The sequence below is a fragment of the Salmo salar genome, chromosome ssa01 (assembly GCF_905237065.1).
Source record: "Salmo salar chromosome ssa01, Ssal_v3.1, whole genome shotgun sequence".
Taxonomy (NCBI): Eukaryota; Metazoa; Chordata; class Actinopteri; order Salmoniformes; family Salmonidae; genus Salmo; species Salmo salar.
Window position 1 is genome coordinate 99,637,462 of NC_059442.1, and position 17,720 is coordinate 99,655,181.

Consider the following 17,720-nt stretch of genomic DNA (forward strand, 5'->3'; position numbering starts at 1 on the left):
ACTCCAAGTTTAATTCGATATGATGGTTATTATATCAATATTTGCACATAAAAGTGTTTCCACCACCATTTCTCACATAATTAATTTCAGCGACACAAAAAGATCCCACCTTGTCTAGTGTATTTTGTTTTGTCAACATTTGGAGAGTTTACTGACAAATGTTCTGTTTCCATTAGGCCTGTCATGCAATTTTTTATCCAACATGTACTTTACTCGCATAAGAAGTTAGATAGAAACCTGGATACATAGTAAATGTTTCCACTCCAGCCCTCAAACAACACTGCTAGTCGGTACAACACCAGTGTTCTAACAGTAGATTCCTCATCAGATAATGGGAGACAGTGTAAATGTTCTCCAGTCTATCCAGTCCTAGCCTTAACTCCAATCACAAACCTTTAGACTATTCCAGTATGAAACACACGCCAAGAAAAACCTTCTTTAGACTATTCCAGTGAGTGCCAGGAAAAATAGGCTGGGTGTGTGTACGCTATATCTGGTTGTGTGTGCGCTATATCCAGGTGTGTGTGCGCTATATCCGGGTGTGTGTGCGCTATATCCGGGTGTGTGTGCGCTATATCCGGGTGTGTGTGCGCTATATCCGGGTGTGTGTGCGCTATATCCGGGTGTGTGTGCGCTATATCCGGGTGTGTGTGCGCTATATCCGGGTGTGTGTGCGCTATGTGTGCGCTATATCCGGTGTGTGTGCGCTATATCCGGGTGTGTGTGCGCTATATCCGGGTGTGTGTGCGCTATGTGTGCGCTATATCCGGGTGTGTGCGCACTATATTCGGGTGTGTGCGCGCTATATCCGGGTGTGTGTGCGCTATATCCGGGTGTGTGTGCGCTATATCCGGGTGTGTGTGCGCTATATCCGGGTGTGTGTGCGCTATATCTGGGTGTGTGTGCGCTATATCTGGGTGTGTGTGCGCTATATCTGGGTGTGTGTGCGTTATATCTGGGTGTGTGTGCGTTAAATCTGGGTGTGTGTGCGTTATATCTGGGTGTTTGTGTGCGTTATATCTGGGTGTGTGTGTGCTATATCTGGGTGTGTGTGCGTTATATCTGGGTGTGTGTGCGCTATATCTGGGTGTGTGTGCGCTATATCTGGGTGTGTGTGCGCTATATCCGGGTGTGTGTGCGCTATATCCGGGTGTGTGTGCGCTATATCCGGGTGTGTGTGCGCTATATCCGGGTGTGTGTGCGCTATATCCGGGTGTGTGTGCGCTATATCCGGGTGTGTGTGCGCTATATCCGGGTGTGTGCGCGCTATATCCGGGTGTGTGCGCGCTATATCCGGGTGTGTGCGCGCTATATCCGGGTGTGTGTGCGCTATATCCGGGTGTGTGTGCGTTATATCTGGGTGTGTGTGCATACACATGCGTTAAAGGGGGATATGCTTCCTGAAGAGCCCCCTTCTCCGTAAGATAATCCAAACAGAATGTCTCAGAGAAAAGCTTTTGGACTTTTCTAGCATAATATTGTGGAACAAAAACTGTATGACTAAGCTATATCACATTCCAGAAACATTGTCAACTAGACCACTTCTCATAAAAATAATTTAATATTCATGAGTTTGGTATTTGTACAACAATAGTGGAGGTTTTAGGAGTGGACACATTTTCATAAGCATACATTCTATACTTGACAACACAGTGAGTTAGTTGAGAGACACTTACCTTGGTACCCATCGTCATCAATGTCTCCGATTGTAGTGATACACTCTCCAAAGTGTGCACTGTAGGCATTATCACCATTTAAGAGTCCAGCTTCCTCCATCACACCCTGCAATTAGAGTCAGACAGGGGTACGGTTATGACGTGACACAACCTATTACTGGGGAACGGTTATTACGTGAATCAACCCATAACTAAAGGGGAATGGTTATGACATGACACAACCCTTTACTTTAAAGGGCAATGGTTACTATTATAATTTTTTATTTATTTAACTAGGCAAGTCAGTTAAGAACAAATTCTTATTTACAATGACGGCCTACACCGGTGAAACCCGGACGACGCTGGGCCAATTGTGCGCAGCCCTATGGGACTCCCAATCAGGGACTGTTGTGATACAGCCTGGATTCAAACCAGGGAATCTGTGATTTCGCCTCTAGCACTGAGATGCAGTGCCTTAGACTACTGCGCCACTCGGGAACCCCAGTTATAACTGACAACTAACTGAAATACATCCAGTTTTCTCCTATACCATTTAAGGAACTTTCTGTACAGATATAGTTTTTTAACTTTCACTAAAAACTCAAATTACCAAACTCACCGTAATAACCTCCAAGACTAGCTAGTTACAACATCCTAATGATAACTCACCGTAATAACCTCCAAGACTAGCTAGTTACAACATCCTAATGATAACTCACCGTAATAACCTCCAAGACTAGCTAGTTACAACATCCTAATGATAACTCACCGTAATAACCTCCAAGACTAGCTAGTTATAACATCCTAATGATAACTCACCATAATAACCTCAAAGACCGGCTAGTTATAACATCCTAATGATAACTCACCGTAATAACCTCCAAGACTAGCTAGTTACAACATCCTAATGATAACTCACCGTAATAACCTCCAAGACTAGCTAGTTACAACATCCTAATGATAACTCACCATAATAACCTCCAAGACTAGCTAGTTACAACATCCTAATGATAACTCACAAATATAACAGGACCAAACACAGACAAAGTTAAGCAATCACCACTTTCAAAGCAAATACTTTTCTTTAAGTTAGTAACATTTTGCTAATCAGCTGGTCTGACATGGACAGATTAACAACCTATAGAGGTCATAGAAATTATTGCTGCACGCTATAGGCAGCCATGTTTACATACGGAGTGCTAGACACAGGTTAACTGGAGGACTAGAATATACGGTTCATTGCACATTTCTCAAATTTTTCAGAAATCACATTTACAGAATTCCTAGATGTAAGATTCCCTCCTTGGTCATTCCCTTCCGAATATCCCACAACATGGGCCATTTCAGAAAGTTCATAACATTTTCGAACCCTATTCCTGTTCAAGCCAGATCTCCCTTCCCACTCACGTTGCCCTTGCTGAGGTAGACAGAGACCTGTCCCTCGTCCCGTAGCGTGCTGTGCATGGGCGCTCCAACCAGTAGGTCCGACAGGCCGTCCCTGTTCAGGTCAACTCCACATAACGAGGAGCCAAAGTAAGAGCCCATCTGTAAAATAAACAAGCACAGCCACACAGACATACAGCATTGGGTCAGACATCACATCAGTGAAAATACATGACTTTGTATTCATCTTTTCTAAAGTTATAGACGGACGCAGCACTAGTTAGTGGTTACTTAGACAAACCCAGCACTGGTCAGATCACATAGTCAAGGACCGCTTTTCAACAAAAAATGATGAATGGTGTTGATCTAGTATAATGTTGTATCTGTCATGTGAATTACGTGTGTATTTATTAGCCACAACTGAAGTTCCCGCTGGGAAAAATATTCTCCTCTCCCCTGCTCTCCTCTCCTCTGTCTCCCCTGCTCTCCTCTCCCCTCCCCTATCTCCCCTGCTCTCCTCTCCTCCATTCATTGCCTAGCAGGTCTGCTTTTCTGCATGCCATCAAGATAGACATGCACTTCCTTTAGTTTCATCATCCTCTCCCTCCACAATCTGACAAGATTTATTTTCCCTTTCATATCTCGACCAATATTAACATAATATTTACAAAACGTATCTCTATTTACCAAGATGTACTTGTTATTTAAGCTTAAAACCATGTGAATTGCACTCCCTAGCTGTGTGGTTCCTGGCCAGACGAGGTATGTGTCCCAAATGGCATGTCTTTCCCTATATAGTGTACTACTTTTGACCAAACTGTTATTTGGAATGCAGCCCAGAGCCTCCTTCCCTCCCATTAGCTAACCACTGCTGCTATCTAGAACACTACATAGACAGCATAAACAGCGTGGTGCTCCTGAGAAAACAAAGAACTAGCAGCCTGCCATGTTTCAGCTACACCAGCTGAACTAGCAGCCTGCCATGTTTCAGCTACATCAGCTGAACTAGCAGCCTGCCATGCTTCATCTACACCTGTTATGAACTAGCATCCTGCCATGCTTCATATACAGCAGCTATGAACTAGCAGCCAGCCATGCTTCATCTACAGCAGCTATGAACTAGCAGCCTACCATGCTTCATCTACACCTTCTTTGAACTAGCAGCCTACCATGCTTCATCTACACCAGCTATGAACTAGTAGCCTACCATGCTTCATCTGCACCAGCTATGAACTAGCAGCCTGCCATGCTTCATCCACACCAACTATGAACTAGCAGCCTGCCATGCTTCATCTACACCAACTATGAACTAGCAGCCTGCCGTGCTATGAACTGGCAACCTGCCATGCTTCATCTACACCTACAATGAACTAGCAGCCTGCCATGCTTCATATACACCTGCTATGAACTAGCAGCCTACCATGCTATGAACTAGCAACCTGTCATGCTTCATCAACACTTGCTATGAACAAGCATCCTGCCATGCTTCATCTACACCAGCTATGATCTAGCATCCTGCCATGCTTCATCTACAGTACACCTGCTATGAACTAGCATCCTGCCATGCTTAATCTACACCAGCTATGGACCATCAGCCTGCCATGCTTCATCTACAATACACCAGCTATGAACTAGCATCCTGCCATGCTTCATCTATACCTACTTTGAACAAGCAGTAACCATGCTTCATCTACACCAGCTATCAACTAGCAGCCTGCCATGCTTCAACTACACCAGCTATCAACTAGCAGCCTGCCATGCTTCAACTACACCAGCTATCAACTAGCAGCCTGCCATGCTTCATCTACACCAGCTATCAACTAGCAGCCTGCCATGCTTCAACTATACCAGCTATCAACTAGCAGCCTGCCATGCTTCAACTACACCAGCTATCAACTAGCAGCCTGCCATGCTTAATCTACAAGAGCTATGTGTACACTACAACACATGAGGCCTGGTTTTCCAGACCCAGATTAACATTATAGACTCTCCATTGAGCATGCTTTTTAGAACAAGACAAGGCATGTGTCCATTATCACTCAAGTGTAGCCCTATGTTATTTCTGATAACAAAGAATGCTAACAGATGCTTGAGGTGAACGGTAGTAAAGCATGGTGCTTGTAATGCCAAGGTAGTGGGTTAGATTCCCGGGACCACCCATCTGTAAAATTTATGACGCATTACTAAGTCACTTTGGATAAAAGTGTCTGCTAAATGGCATATATTAAGAGTGATTACTACTGACACACTGGTAAATAAACAACAATATGTCACTTATGTAGTAATGGTTAAAAAGCATAGTAGCTAACTGTGGACCTTCAGACACATACCATTGTCCCTGAGGCTTGAAAGATCTTCACTAAAGATACACCATCAATTCTGAAAATGTAAACCTAGAGGGAAAGGAATCAACAGTGTTAAAATACTGGTACGTTTCAGGTACACAGTACAAGTATGTACGTTAGAGGTACACAGTACAGGTATGTACATTACAGGTACTCAGTATAGGTATGTACGTTACAGGTACTCAGTACAGGTATGTATGTTACAGGTACACAGGACAGGTATGTACCAGACCAATGCAATAACACAACAAAGGTATAACATTCCAGTACATACTTTCCCTCCTCCACTGTGTTGTGGAGCTCCTGCAGCCACATCTATGATGTTAGGAGAGGAGAAGTGTCCAGTAGTCACGGCATAGCCTGTAAAGTGTTGGTCAAACCGACAGTTACAGTCGATCAAACCGACAGTTATAGTCGGTCAAACAGACAGTTAGAGTCGGTCAAACAGACAGACAGAGTTGGTCAAATTTGATAATTTACTGTTGCTCTTTGGTAGTATATGCCGTGTTACTGTAAAGCCCTACTTGTTAAACGGTTGTAAAAAGGCTATATATGAATGTGATTGATTGAGTAAACTAATCAAAGACAGGATACTTACCTAGATAACTGTATCTGTGTGAGCTGATGTCTTCTTTGTTGGGGTTGTAGAAGGTGTTGGAGGTCAGGTTGTAGACCTTAACTGTTCCTGTCCAGTAGTATGATCCTGGAGCTCCCATCACCACCAGCTCCTGATATGACCACAAACACACCATATTGACTCCCTGTCTCTCACACAGTCAACCCAACAAAGTCACAATACATCAGAGAGACCGAGAGATGGAGAGAGAGTAGACTGTTCAGCAATTAACTTAAGTGAAATTACTGGATCACACTTTAATGGATTGGTGTGCGTGAGGTGAGGTGTGTGTGTGTGTGTGGTGTGCGTCTGGTGTGTGTGTGCGTCTGACTGGAGTTAGCGTCTGTCTGGTGTGTGTGTGTGGTGTGCGTCTGGCATGTGGTGTGTGCGCGTGTGTGTGTGTGTGCGCGCGTGTGTGGTGTGCGTGTGTGTGCGTCTGGTGTGTGCGTCTGGTGTGCGTGTGTGTCAGGTGTGTGCGTCTGACTTGTGTGTGTGTGTGTGTGCGTCTGGTGTGTTTGTGCATCTGGTGTGTGTGTGGTGCGTGTGTGTGATGTGCGTCTGGTGTGTGTGGTGTACGTCTGGTATGGGTGGTGTGCGTCTGGTGTGTGTCTGGTGTGCGTGTGGTGTGCGTGTGTGTGGTGTGTGCGGGTCTGTGTGTGTGGTGTGTGCGGGTCTGTGTGTGGGGTGTGTGCAGGTCTGTGTGTCTGGTGCGTGTGTGGTGTGCGTCTGTGTGTGCATCTGTCTAGTGTGCATGTGCGTCTGTCTAGTGTGTGTGCGTCTGTCTAGTGTGTGTGTGCGTCTGTCTAGTGTGTGTGTGCGTCTGTCTAGTGTGTGTGTGTGTGTGTGTGCGTCTGTCTAGTGTGTGTGTGTGTGTGTGCGTCTGTCTAGTGTGTGTGTGGTGTGCGTCTGTCTTGTGTGTGTGTTGTGTGCGTCTGTCTAGTGTGTGTGTGGTGTGCGTCTGTCTAGTGTGTGTGTGGTGTGCGTCTGTCTGGTGTGTGTGGTGTGCGTCTGTCTGGTGTGTGTGGTGTGCGCATCTGGTGTGTGTGGTGTGCGCGTCTGGTGTGTGTGGTGTGCGTGTGTGTGCGTCTGTCTGGTGTGCGTGTGTAGTGTGTGATGTGCGTGTGGTGTGTGTGTGGTGCGGGTGTGTGATATTTGTCTGGTGTGTGTGTGCGTCTGGTGTGTGTGTGTGTGTGTGTCTGCGCGCGTCTGTCTGGTGTGTGTTGGTGTGTGTGCGTGTGTGTCTGGTGTGCATATGTCTGGTGTGCGCATCTGTCTGGTGTGCGTGTGTGTGTGCGTCTCTCTGGTGTGTGTGTGTGGTGTGTGATGTGCGTGTGTGGTGTGTGATGTGCGTGTGGTGTGTGTGTGTGCGTCTGATGTGTGTGTGTCTGTGCGCGCGCGTGTGTGTGTGTGTCTGGTGTGTCTGGTGTGTGTGTGTGTGTGTGTGTGCGTCTGGTGTGTGTGTGTGTCTGGTGTGTGTGTGTGTCTGGTGTGTGTGTGTGCGTCTGATGTGTGTGTTTCTGTGCGCGCGCGTGTGTGTGTGTGTGTCTGGTGTGTCTGGTGTGTGTGTGTGTCTGGTGTGTCTGGTGTGTGTGTGTGTGTCTGGTGTGTGTGTGTGTGTGTGTCTGGTGTGTGTGTGTGTGTGTGTGTGTGTGTGTGTGTGTGTGTGTGTGTGTGTGTGTGTGTGTGTGTGTGTGTCTGGTGTGTGTGTGTCTGGTGTTTCTGGTGTGTGTGTCTGGTGTGTCTGGTGTGTGTGTGTGTGTGTGTGTGTGGTGTGTGTCTGACATGTGGTGTGTTTGTGTGTGCGCGGGTTTGTGTGTGTGTCTGGTGTGTGTGTGTGGTGTGCGTCTGGCATGTGGTGGGTGTGTGTGTATGTGGTGTGCGTCTGGTGTGCGTGTGTGTCTGGTGTGTGCGTGTGGTGTGTGTGTCTGACTTGTGTGTGCGTGTGTGTGGTGTGCGTCTGGTGTGTGTGGTGTGCGTCTGGTGTGTGTGGTGTGCGTCTGGTGTGTGTCTGGTGTGCGTGTGGTGTGCGTGTGTGTGGTGTGTGCGGGTCTGTGTGTGTGGTGTGTGCGGGCCTGTGTGTGTGGTGTGTGCGGGTCTGTGTGTGTGGTGTGTGCAGGTCTGTCTGTCTGGTGTGTGTGTGTGTGCGTCTGTCTGGTGTGCGTGTGTGTGTGATGTGTGGTGTGATGTGCGTCTGGTGTGTGTGTGTGGTGTGCGTCTGGCATGTGGTGTGGGCGCGTGTGGGGTGTGCGTCTGGTGTGTGCGTGTGTGTGGTGTGCGTCTGGTGCATGTGTGTGGTGTGCGTCTGGTGTGTGTCTGGTGTGCGTGTGTGTGGTGTGTGCGGGTCTGTGTGTGTGGTGTGTGCGGGTCTGTGTGTGTGGTGTGTGTAGGTCTGTGTGTCTAGTGTGTGTGTGGTGTGCGTCTGTCTAGTGTGTGTGTGTGGTGTGCGTCCTTCTAGTGTGTGTGTGTGTGGTGTGCATCTATCTAGTGTGTGTGTGGTGTGCGTCTGTCTAGTGTGTGTGTGGTGTGCGTCCTTCTAGTGTGTGTGTGTGTGGTGTGCATCTGTCTAGTGTGTGTGTGTGGTGTGCATCTGTCTGGTGTGTGTGTGGTGTGCGCCTGTCTGGTGTGTGTGGTGTGCGCGTCTGGTGTGTGTGGTGTGCGCGTCTGGTGTGTGTGGTGTGCGTGTGTGTGCGTCTGTCTGGTGTGCGTGTGTAGTGTGTGATGTGTGTCTGGTGTGTGTGTGCGTCTGGTGTGTGTGTGCGTCTGGTGTGTGTGTGTGTCTCCGCGCGTCTGTCTGGTGTGTGTTGGTGTGTGTGTATGCGTGTGTGTGGTGTCGGTGTGTGTGCGCGTCTGGTGTGTGTGGTGTGCATATGTCTGGTGTGCGCGTCTGTCTGGTGTGCGTGTGTGTGTGCGTCTGTCTGGTGTGCGTGTGTGTGTGTGTGATATGTGGTGTGATGTGCGTGTGGTGTGTGTGTGTGTGTGTGGTGTGCGTGTGTGTGCGTCTGTCTGGTGTGCGTGTGTAGTGTGTGATGTGCATGTGGTGTGTGTGTGTCGGGTGTGTGATGTTTGTCTGGTGTGTGTGTGCGTCTGGTGTGTGTGTGCGTCTGGTGTGTGTGTGTGTCTGCGCACGTCTGTGTGCGTGTGTGTGTGTGGTGTGGGTGTGTGTGCGCGTCTGGTGTGTGTGTATGCATCTGGTGTGTGTGTGTGCGTCTGGTGTTTGTGTGTGTCTGCGCACGTCTGTGTGCGTGTGTCTGGTGTGTGTGGTGTGGGTGTGTGTGCGCGTCTGGTGTGTGTGGTGTGCATATGTCTGGTGTGCGCGTCTGTCTGGTGTTTGTGTGTGTGTGCATCTGTCTGGTGTGCGTGTGTGTGTGTGTGATGTGTGGTGTGCGTCTGGTGTGTGTGTGGTGTGCGTCTGGTGTGTGTGTGGTGTGCGTCTGGCATGTGGTGTGTGCGCGTGTGTGTGTGTGTGTGCGCGTGTGTGGTGTGCGTCTGGTGTGTGCGTCTGGTGTGCGTCTGGTGTGTGTGTCTGACTTGTGTGTGCGTCTGGTGCGTGTGTGTGGTGTGCGTCTGGTGTGCGGGTCTGTGTGTGTGGTGTGTGCGGGTCTGTGTGTGTGGTGTGTGCAGGTCTGTGTGTCTAGTGTGTGTGTGGTGTGCGTCTGTCTAGAGTGTGTGTGGTGTGCGTCTGTCTAGTGTGTGTGTGGTGTGCGTCCTTCTAGTGTGTGTGTGTGTGGTGTGCATCTGTCTAGTGTGTGTGTGGTGTGCGTCTGTCTAGTGTGTGTGTGGTGTGCGTCTGTCTAGTGTGTTTGTGGTGTGCGTCTGTCTGGTGTGTGTGTTGTGCGCCTGTCTGGTGTGTGTGGTGTGCGCGTCTGGTGTGTGTGTGGTGTGCGTGTGTGTGCGTCTGTCTGGTGTGCGTGTGTAGTGTGTGATGTGCGTGTGGTGTGTGTGTGTCGGGTGTGTGATGTTTGTCTGGTGTGTGTGTGCGTCTGGTGTGTGTGTGCGTCTGGTGTGTGTGTCTGCGCGCGTCTGTCTGGTGTGTGTATGCGTGTGCGCGTCTGGTGTGTGTGGTGTGCATATGTCTGGTGTGCGCGTCTGTCTGGTGTGCGTGTGTGTGTGCGTCTGTCTGGTGTGCGTGTGATGTGCGTGTGGTGTGTGTGCGTGTGGTGTGTGTGTGTGTGTGGTGTGTGTGTGTGGTGTGTGATGTGCGTGTGGTGTGTGTGTGTGTGGTGTGTGTGTGTGGTGTGTGATGTGTGTGTGCGTCTGATGTGTGTGTGTTTGCGCGCGTGTGTGTGTGTCTGGTGTGTGTGTGTCTCTGGTGTGTGGATGTGTGTCGGGTGTGTGTGTCTGGTGTGTGTGTGTGTGTGTGTGTGTGTGTGTGTGTGTGTGTGTGTGTGTGTGTGTGTGTCTGGTGTGGGTGTGTCTGTTGTGTGGTGTGTGGTGTGTCTGGTGTGTGTGTGTGTGTGTGTGTCTGGTGTGTGTGTATGTCTGGTGTGTCTGTGTGTCTGGTGTGTGTGTGTGTGTCTGGTGTGTGTGTGCGTGTGTGTGTCTGTCTGGTGTGTGTGTGCGTGTGTGTGTGTGTGTGGTGTGCGTCTGGCATGTGGTGTGTGTGGTGGGTGTGTGCGTCTGGTGTAAGTCTGTCTGTCGTGTGTGTGTGTGCGTCTGTCTGGTGCGTCTGTGTGGCGTCTGGTGTGCGCCTGGTGTGTGTGTGGTGTGCGTTCGGTGTGCGTGTGTGTGTGCGCGTCTTTCTGGTGTGCGCGCGCATCTGTCTGGTGTGTGTGCGTGTGCGTCTGGTGATCGTCTGGTGTGTGTGCGTGTGTGTGTGTCTGTCTGGTGCGTGTGTGCATCTGTCTGGTGCGTGTGTGTGTCTGTCTGGTGTGTGTGTGCGTCTGTCTGGTGTGTGTGTGTGGTGTGCGTCTGGTGTGTGAAGTGTGCGTCTGGTGTGTGTGTGGTGTGCGTCTGGTGTGTGTCTGTCTGGTGATCGTCTGGTGTGTGTGGTATGCATCTGGTGTGTGTGTGGTGTGCGTGTGTGCGTCTGACTGGTGTGTATGCGTGTGTGGTGTGTGTCTGGTCTGTGGTGTGTGTGTGTGCATCTGTGTGGTGTGTGTCTGGTATGTGTGTGTGTGATGTTTGTGTGTGTCTGACTGGTGTGTATGCGTGTGTGGTGTGCGTCTGGCATGTGGTGTGTGTGGTGTGTGTGGTGGGTGTGTGCGTCTGGTGTGCGTCTGTCTGTCGTGTGTGTGCGTCTGGTGGGTGTGTGTGTGTGGCGTCCGGTGTGCGTCCGGTGTGTGTGTGTACGTCTGGTGTGTGTGTGTTGTGTGCGTCTGGTGTGTGTGCGTGTGCGTCTGTCTGGTGTGTCTGTGGTGTGTGTGTGTGTGCATTTGTCTGGTGTGTGTGTGTGTTTCTGGTGTCTGTCTGGTGTGTGTGTGTGTGTGTGTGTGTGTGTGGTGGGTGTGTGCGTCTGGTGTGTGTGTGTGTGTGTGGCGTCCGGTGTGCGTCCGGTGTGTGTGTGCACGTCTGGTGTGTGTGTGTGGTGTGCGTCTGGTGTGTGTGTGTGGTGTGCGTCTGGTGTGTGTGTGTGGTGTGCGTCTGGTGTGTGTGTGTGGTGTGCGTCTGGTGTGTGTGTGTGGTGTGCGTCTGGTGTGTGTGTGGTGTGCGTCTGGTGTGTGTGTGTGTGTGTGTGTCTGTCTGGTGTGTGTCTGGTGATTGTGTGTGTGTGTGTCTGTCTGGTGTGTGTGTGTCTGTCTGGTGTGTCTGTGGTGTGTGTGTGCGCATTTGTCTGGTGTGTGTGTGTGTTTCTGGTGTGCGTCTGGTGTGTGTGGTGTGCGTCCGGTGTGTGTGGTGTGCGTCTGGTGTGTGTGTGGTGTGCGTCCGGTGTGTGTGGTGTGATGTGCGTCTGGTGTGTGTGTGTGTGTGTGTGTCTGTCTGGTGATCGTCTGGTGTGTGTGTGTGTCTGTCTGGTGTGCATCTGGTGTGTGTGTGTGTGTGTCTGTCTGGTGTGCGTGTGCGTCTGTCTGGTGTGTGTGTGGTGTGTGTGTGCATTTGTCTGGTGTGTTTCTGGTGTGCGTCTGGTGTGTGTGTGTGTCTGTGCGTCTGGTGTGCGTCTGGTGCTTGTGTGTGTGCGCGTCTGTCTGGTGTGCGTGTGCGTCTGTCTGGTGTGTGTGTGGTGTGCGTCTGTATGGTGTGTGTGGTGTGCGTCTGTCTGGTGTGTGAAGTGTGCGTCTGGTGTGTGTGTGGTGTGCGTCTGGTGTGTTAAGTGTGTGTGTGTGTCGTGTCTGGTGTGTGATGTTTGTCTGGTGTGTGTGCGTCTGGTGTGTGTGTGTGTGTGGCGTCTGTCTGGCGTGTGTGTGGTGTTTGTCTGGTGTGTGTGCGTCTGGTGTGTGTGTGTGTGTGTGGCGTCTGTCTGGCGTGTGTGTGGTGTTTGTCTGGTGTGTGCGCGCGTCTGTGTGTGTGTGTGGTGTGGGTGTGTGTGCGCGTCTGGTGTGTGTGTGTCTGGTGTTTGTCTGGTGTGTGTGGTGTGTGTCCGGTGTGTGAGTGTAGTGTGTGTGTGTGTGTGGTGTGCGTCTGGTGTGCGCACGTCTGTCTGGTGTGTGTGTGTGGTGTGTGTCTGGTGTGCGTGTGTGTGTGTGTGGTGTGCGTCTGGTGTGCGCGTCTGTCTGGTGTGTGTGTGTGTGTGTGTGTTTGTGCGTCTGTCTGGTGTGTGTGTGTGCGCGTCTGTCTGGAGTGTGTGTGTGCATGTCTGTCTGGTGTGTGTGTGTGTGTGTGTGCGAGTCTGTCTGGTGTGTGTGTGCGCGTCTGTTTGGTGTGTGTGTGTGCGCGCGTCTGTCTGGTGTGTGTGTGTGTGCGTGTGCGCGTCTGTCTGGTGTGTGTGTGTGTGTGTGTGCGCGCATCTGTTTGGTGTGTGTGTGTGTGTGTGTGTGTGTGCGCGCGTCTGTCTGGTGTGTGTGTGTGTGTGCGCGTCTGTCTGGTGTGTGTGTGTCTGTGCGCGTCTGTCTGGTGTGTGTGTGTGGTGTGCGTCTGGCATGTGGTGTGTGTGTGTGTGTGTGTGTGTGTGTGTGTGTGTGTGTGTGTGTGTGTCTGGTGTGTGTGTGGGGTGTGTGTCTGGTGTGCGTGCATCTGTCTGTGTGTGTGGTGTGTGTCTGGTGTGTGTGTGTGTGTGTGTGTGTGTGCGTGCGTCTGTCTGGTGTGTGTGCGCGCGTCTGTCTGGTGTGTGTGTGCGCGCGTCTGTCTGGTGTGTGTGTGTGTGCGCGCGTCTGTCTGGTGTGTGTGTGTGTGCGCGCGTCTGTCTGGTGTGTGTGTGTGTGTGCGTCTGTCTGGTGTGTGTGTGTGCGTGTGTGGAGTGCATGTGGTGTGTGTCCGGTGTGTGTGTGTGTGCGTGCGTGCGTGTGTCTGGTGTGCGTGTGTGCATCTGACTGGTGTGTGTGTGTGGTGTGCGTCTGGTGTGCGTGCGTGTGTGTCTGGTGTGTGTGTGTGTGTGTGCGTGTGTGTGTCTGGTGTGTGTGTGTGTGCGGTGTGCGTCTGGTGTGTGTCGTGTGTGTGTGTGTGCGAGGGTCTGTCTGGTGTGTGTGTGTGGTGTGTGTCTGGTGGATGTCTGGTGTGTGTGTGTGCGTCTGACTGGTGTGTGTGTGTCTGGTGTGTCTGGTGTGTATGCGCGTCTGTGTGTGCGTGTGGTGTGTATGTGTGTACGTCTGACTGGTGTGTGTGCGTATGACTGGTGTGTGTGTGTGTGTGCGTATGACTGGTGTGTGTGTGTGTGTGTGTGCGCGTCTGTCTAGTGTGTATGCGTGTGTGGTGTGTGTCTGGTGTGTGTGTGCATCTGTCTGGTGTCTGTCTGGTGTGTGTGTGTGTCTGGTGTGTGTGCGCGCGTCTGGTGTGTGTGCGCGCGTCTGGTGTGTGGTGTGCGTCTGTTTGGTGTGTGCGTCCGTCCGGTGTGTCTGGTGTGCGTGTGTGTCTGTGCGTCTGTCTGGTGTGTGTGCGCGCGTCTGGTGTGTGTGTGTCTGGTGTGTGATGTGTGTTTGGTGTGTGATGTTTGTCTGGTGTGTGATGTTTGTGTGTGTGTGTGTGTGTGTGTGTGTGTGTGTGTGTGTGTGTGTGTGTGTGTGTGTGTGTGTGTGTGCGCGTCTGGTGTGTGTCTGTGCGTCTGGTGTGTGACTGGGGTGTGTGTGTGTAGTGTGTCTGTTGTGGTGTGTGTGTGCTCATGTGTTTTCTCTACCATTAAAAGGTATCCCAGACTGAAAGAGCAGCCTGAGATAACAGCAACAAACACAGAGCAGTACCACATGTACTAGAGGAAGAGAAGAGATGAACATGGAGAATGCACTGCTACTGACCTCAGTAAAAACGCCTGCTATCCCCGCTTGGCACGAGCCGTGCTCTTCCCCATACTTCTGCTTGTAGTCTGCAAAGAAAAAACAAACCACAAATGGTTTTGCTGTGTACCTGAGCCAGCATTTATACTCCACTTCTCCCTGCATTCCATATGGAGCTAGTCAAAGTCTTCAGCGCCGGCCAAGTAAAAATCTGGAAACGGGAAGAAAGTTTGGTTATGTCCCACATGGAACCTTATTCCCTGTATAGTGCACTACTTTTGACCAGGGCCGTATGGGAACCCCTTGGGCCCTCATCAAAAGTAGTGCACTATATAGGGGATAGGGTTCCATTTAGAAGGCATTAAAACTGAGTAAGGCCACATTCAACAAAAACTCAAACTCTGCCTCTATGGGGGGGAGGGGGAACTCTGCCTCTATGGGGGGAGGGGGAACTCTGCCTCTATGGGGGGGAGGGGGAACTCTGCCTCTATGGGGGGGAGGGGGAACTCTGCCTCTATGGGGGGAGGGGGAACTCTGCCTCTATGGGGGGGAGGGGGAACTCTGCCTCTATGGGGGGAGGGGGAACTCTGCCTCTATGGGGGGAGGGGAACTCTGCCTCTATGGGGGGAGGGGGAACTCTGCCTCTATGGGGGGAGGGGGAACTCTGCCTCTATGGGGGGGAGGGGGAACTCTGCCTCTATGGGGGGAGGGGAACTCTGCCTCTATGGGGGAGGGGAACTCTATGGGGGGAGGAGAACTCTATGGGGGGAGGAGAACTCTGCCTATATGGGGGAGGAGAACTCTGCCTTTTGGGGGGGGGGAAGAAGTCTGCCTTTTGGGGGGAAGAACTTTGCCTTTAGGGAGGGGGAAGAACTCCGCCTTTTGGGGGGGGAGAGAACTCTGCCTTTTGGGGGGGAGAGAACTCTGCCTTTTGGGGGGGAGAGAACTCTGCCTTTTGGGGGGGAGAGAACTCTGCCTTTTGGGGGGGGAGAGAACTCTGCCTTTTGGGGCGGAGAGAACTCTGCCTTTTGGGGGGGGGGGGGTTATGTGTGTTTCTGTGTGTGTGTTTCTGTGTTTCTGTGTGTGTGTTTCTGTGTCAGTGTGTATGTTTCTGTGTCAGTGTGTGTTTCTGTGTCTGCGTGTGTGTGTGTGTGTGTGTGTTTCTGTGTGTGTGCCTAGTTGCTTGGCAGGAGTGGCTCCCTGCGATTGGCGGCAAATGCAGAAAGGAAGACACTAAAAAAGCTCAACCTGTGAGCCAAATCAAGAAATAAAGGTCTGCCTTCCTTTGAAAAAGAAACTCACTTGGCTGAATCAAAACAAATAATTTAATTAAATCATGGGCTCATGAGTCCCAAATGGACTCATGAGAGACCAATTTAAACATATTTTTTTTATTTAACTGGGCAAATCAGTTAAGAACAAATTCGTATTTACAATGACAGCCTAGGAACAGTGGGTTAACTGCCTTGTTCAGGGGGCAGAATGACAGATGTTTACCTTGTCAGCTCGGGGATTCGATCTAGCAACCTTTTGGTTACTGGCCCAACGCTCTAACCACTACGCTACCTGCCACTAGGCTACCTGCCTAGGAAGGTATTGATCATAATCTGCATCTCTCCTAAAATGGTAAAACAGGGTGATCCCTGGCTGTAGCCCTCCTAACATGGTAAAACAGGGTGATCCCAGGCTGTAGCCCTCCTAACATGGTAAAACAGGGTGGTCCCAGGCTGTAGCCCTCCTAAAATGGTAAAACAGGGTGATCCCAGGCTGTAGCCCTCCTAACATGGTAAAACAGGGTGGTCCCAGGCTGTAGCCCTCCTAACATGGTAAAACAGGGTGGTCCCAGGCTGTAGCCCTCCTAACATGGTAAAACAGGGTGGTCCCAGGCTGTAGCCCTCCTAACATGGTAAAACAGGGTGGTCCCAGGCTGTAGCCCTCCTAAAATGGTAAAACAGGGTGATCCCAGGCTGTAGCCCTCCTAACATGGTAAAACAGGGTGGTCCCAGGCTGTAGCCCTCCTAACATGGTAAAACAGGGTGGTCCCAGGCTGTAGCCCTCCTAACATGGTAAAACAGGGTGGTCCCAGGCTGTAGCCCTCCTAACATGGTAAAACAGGGTGATCCCAGGCTGTAGCCCTCCTAACATGGTAAAACAGGGTGGTCCCAGGCTGTAGCCCTCCTAACATGGTCCCAGGCTGTAGCCCTCATAACATGGTCCCAGGCTGTAGCCCTCCTAACATGATCCCAGGCTGTAGCCCTCCTAACATGATCCCAGGCTGTAGCCCTCCTAACATGGTCCCAGGCTGTAGCACTCCTTCAGGGAAGTAGGTAATGCATACTCTCCAGCCTATAGTATTGTATCAGGGGCCATATTCACAAAGAGTCTCAGAGTAGGAGTGCTGATCTAGGATCAGTTCTGCCTTTTAGATAATAATGAATATCCAAGATCACCACTCCTACCACTCCTAGTCTGAGACGCTATTTGAAAATGGGCCCCAGTCTGCCTCTCACTACAAGGACGTCATTGTAAATATGAATACTGTTCCTGATTTGACTGGTTAAAAAAAAGTTTCATACATTCAGTCCGCAAATATTCTTAAACGCCTTGAAAAACACCAGGCCAATAGTGTTTTCAACACAGCTTCCTAAAGAAAACATTTGGGAGGGAAACAAGGGCGAAATTAGGGCGTAGATATTGGAGGGGACAAATAATTGCATTTCCTGCAATTCTACACAGCTTGACATGACATATTATGCCTCTCTTGAGGGGAATATGGATGGATGGGTATTTTCAAATGTTGAAGAATTTAACTTCCTGCATTTCAACACATTTTGAAAAATGTACAGTTTTATAATGCTATTCTACACATTGTCATGAGTCAGACATATTTTTGCAGTTTTAAAACACATTTTCTGCTAATTTTACATTTTCCCATGGGACAGAGATAAACATTTGCTGTTTTAAAGCTCATCTCATGCTATTCTTAACATTTTGCCATGAGGATGAGAGAATGGTGTAGTTATAAAGTAAATATTTAGGGGAATATCTCACTTTTAAAAGTTCATATTCTGTTAACTCATACCACCAAATAATGCTATTGACTCATCCTATACTCATATGTAGCCAAAGCATAAATTGGGGAAAAAAACTATTCAAAAACCCAATCTCAAACAGAACATTTAAAAAATGCTTGCTATTTCCTCATAGACAATGATTTCATCCTCCTGAGGATGAGCTGGCCAATCAGCGGTCTACTCCCATTAATATTTTTATTGACTGGTATACGCCCACACCATTCCAACACAGAAAAGCTGCTTTTAAACATTAATTAAAGGTCATATTTCATAGAAATCTGCAATCACTGGACAGTTACTTTAAAGGTTGATTTTGGGCAAAAACGCACAAATAACGGCTTGAAACT

The 17,720-nt window shown here is 50.1% G+C and overlaps 1 protein-coding gene across 2 annotated transcripts in view; it reads right to left on the reverse strand.

Annotated features, from left to right (window-relative positions):
* Positions 1–17,720, reverse strand: part of LOC106610997 (integrin alpha-9) — a 150,903-nt gene that overhangs the window by 102,257 nt on the left and 30,926 nt on the right. For both annotated transcript variants that reach the window (XR_006771232.1, XM_045724815.1), the window contains exons 5-10: positions 14,321–14,388; positions 5,982–6,111; positions 5,658–5,743; positions 5,369–5,431; positions 3,063–3,200; positions 1,677–1,782 (exon numbers count right to left, since the gene is read on the reverse strand). Coding sequence is in view for 1 of the 2 variants with exons in the window: in XM_045724815.1 (XP_045580771.1) it covers positions 1,677–1,782; positions 3,063–3,200; positions 5,369–5,431; positions 5,658–5,743; positions 5,982–6,111; positions 14,321–14,388 (591 nt within the window). In the remaining variant the exon portion in view is untranslated. The remainder of the gene's footprint in view (positions 1–1,676; positions 1,783–3,062; positions 3,201–5,368; positions 5,432–5,657; positions 5,744–5,981; positions 6,112–14,320; positions 14,389–17,720) is intronic.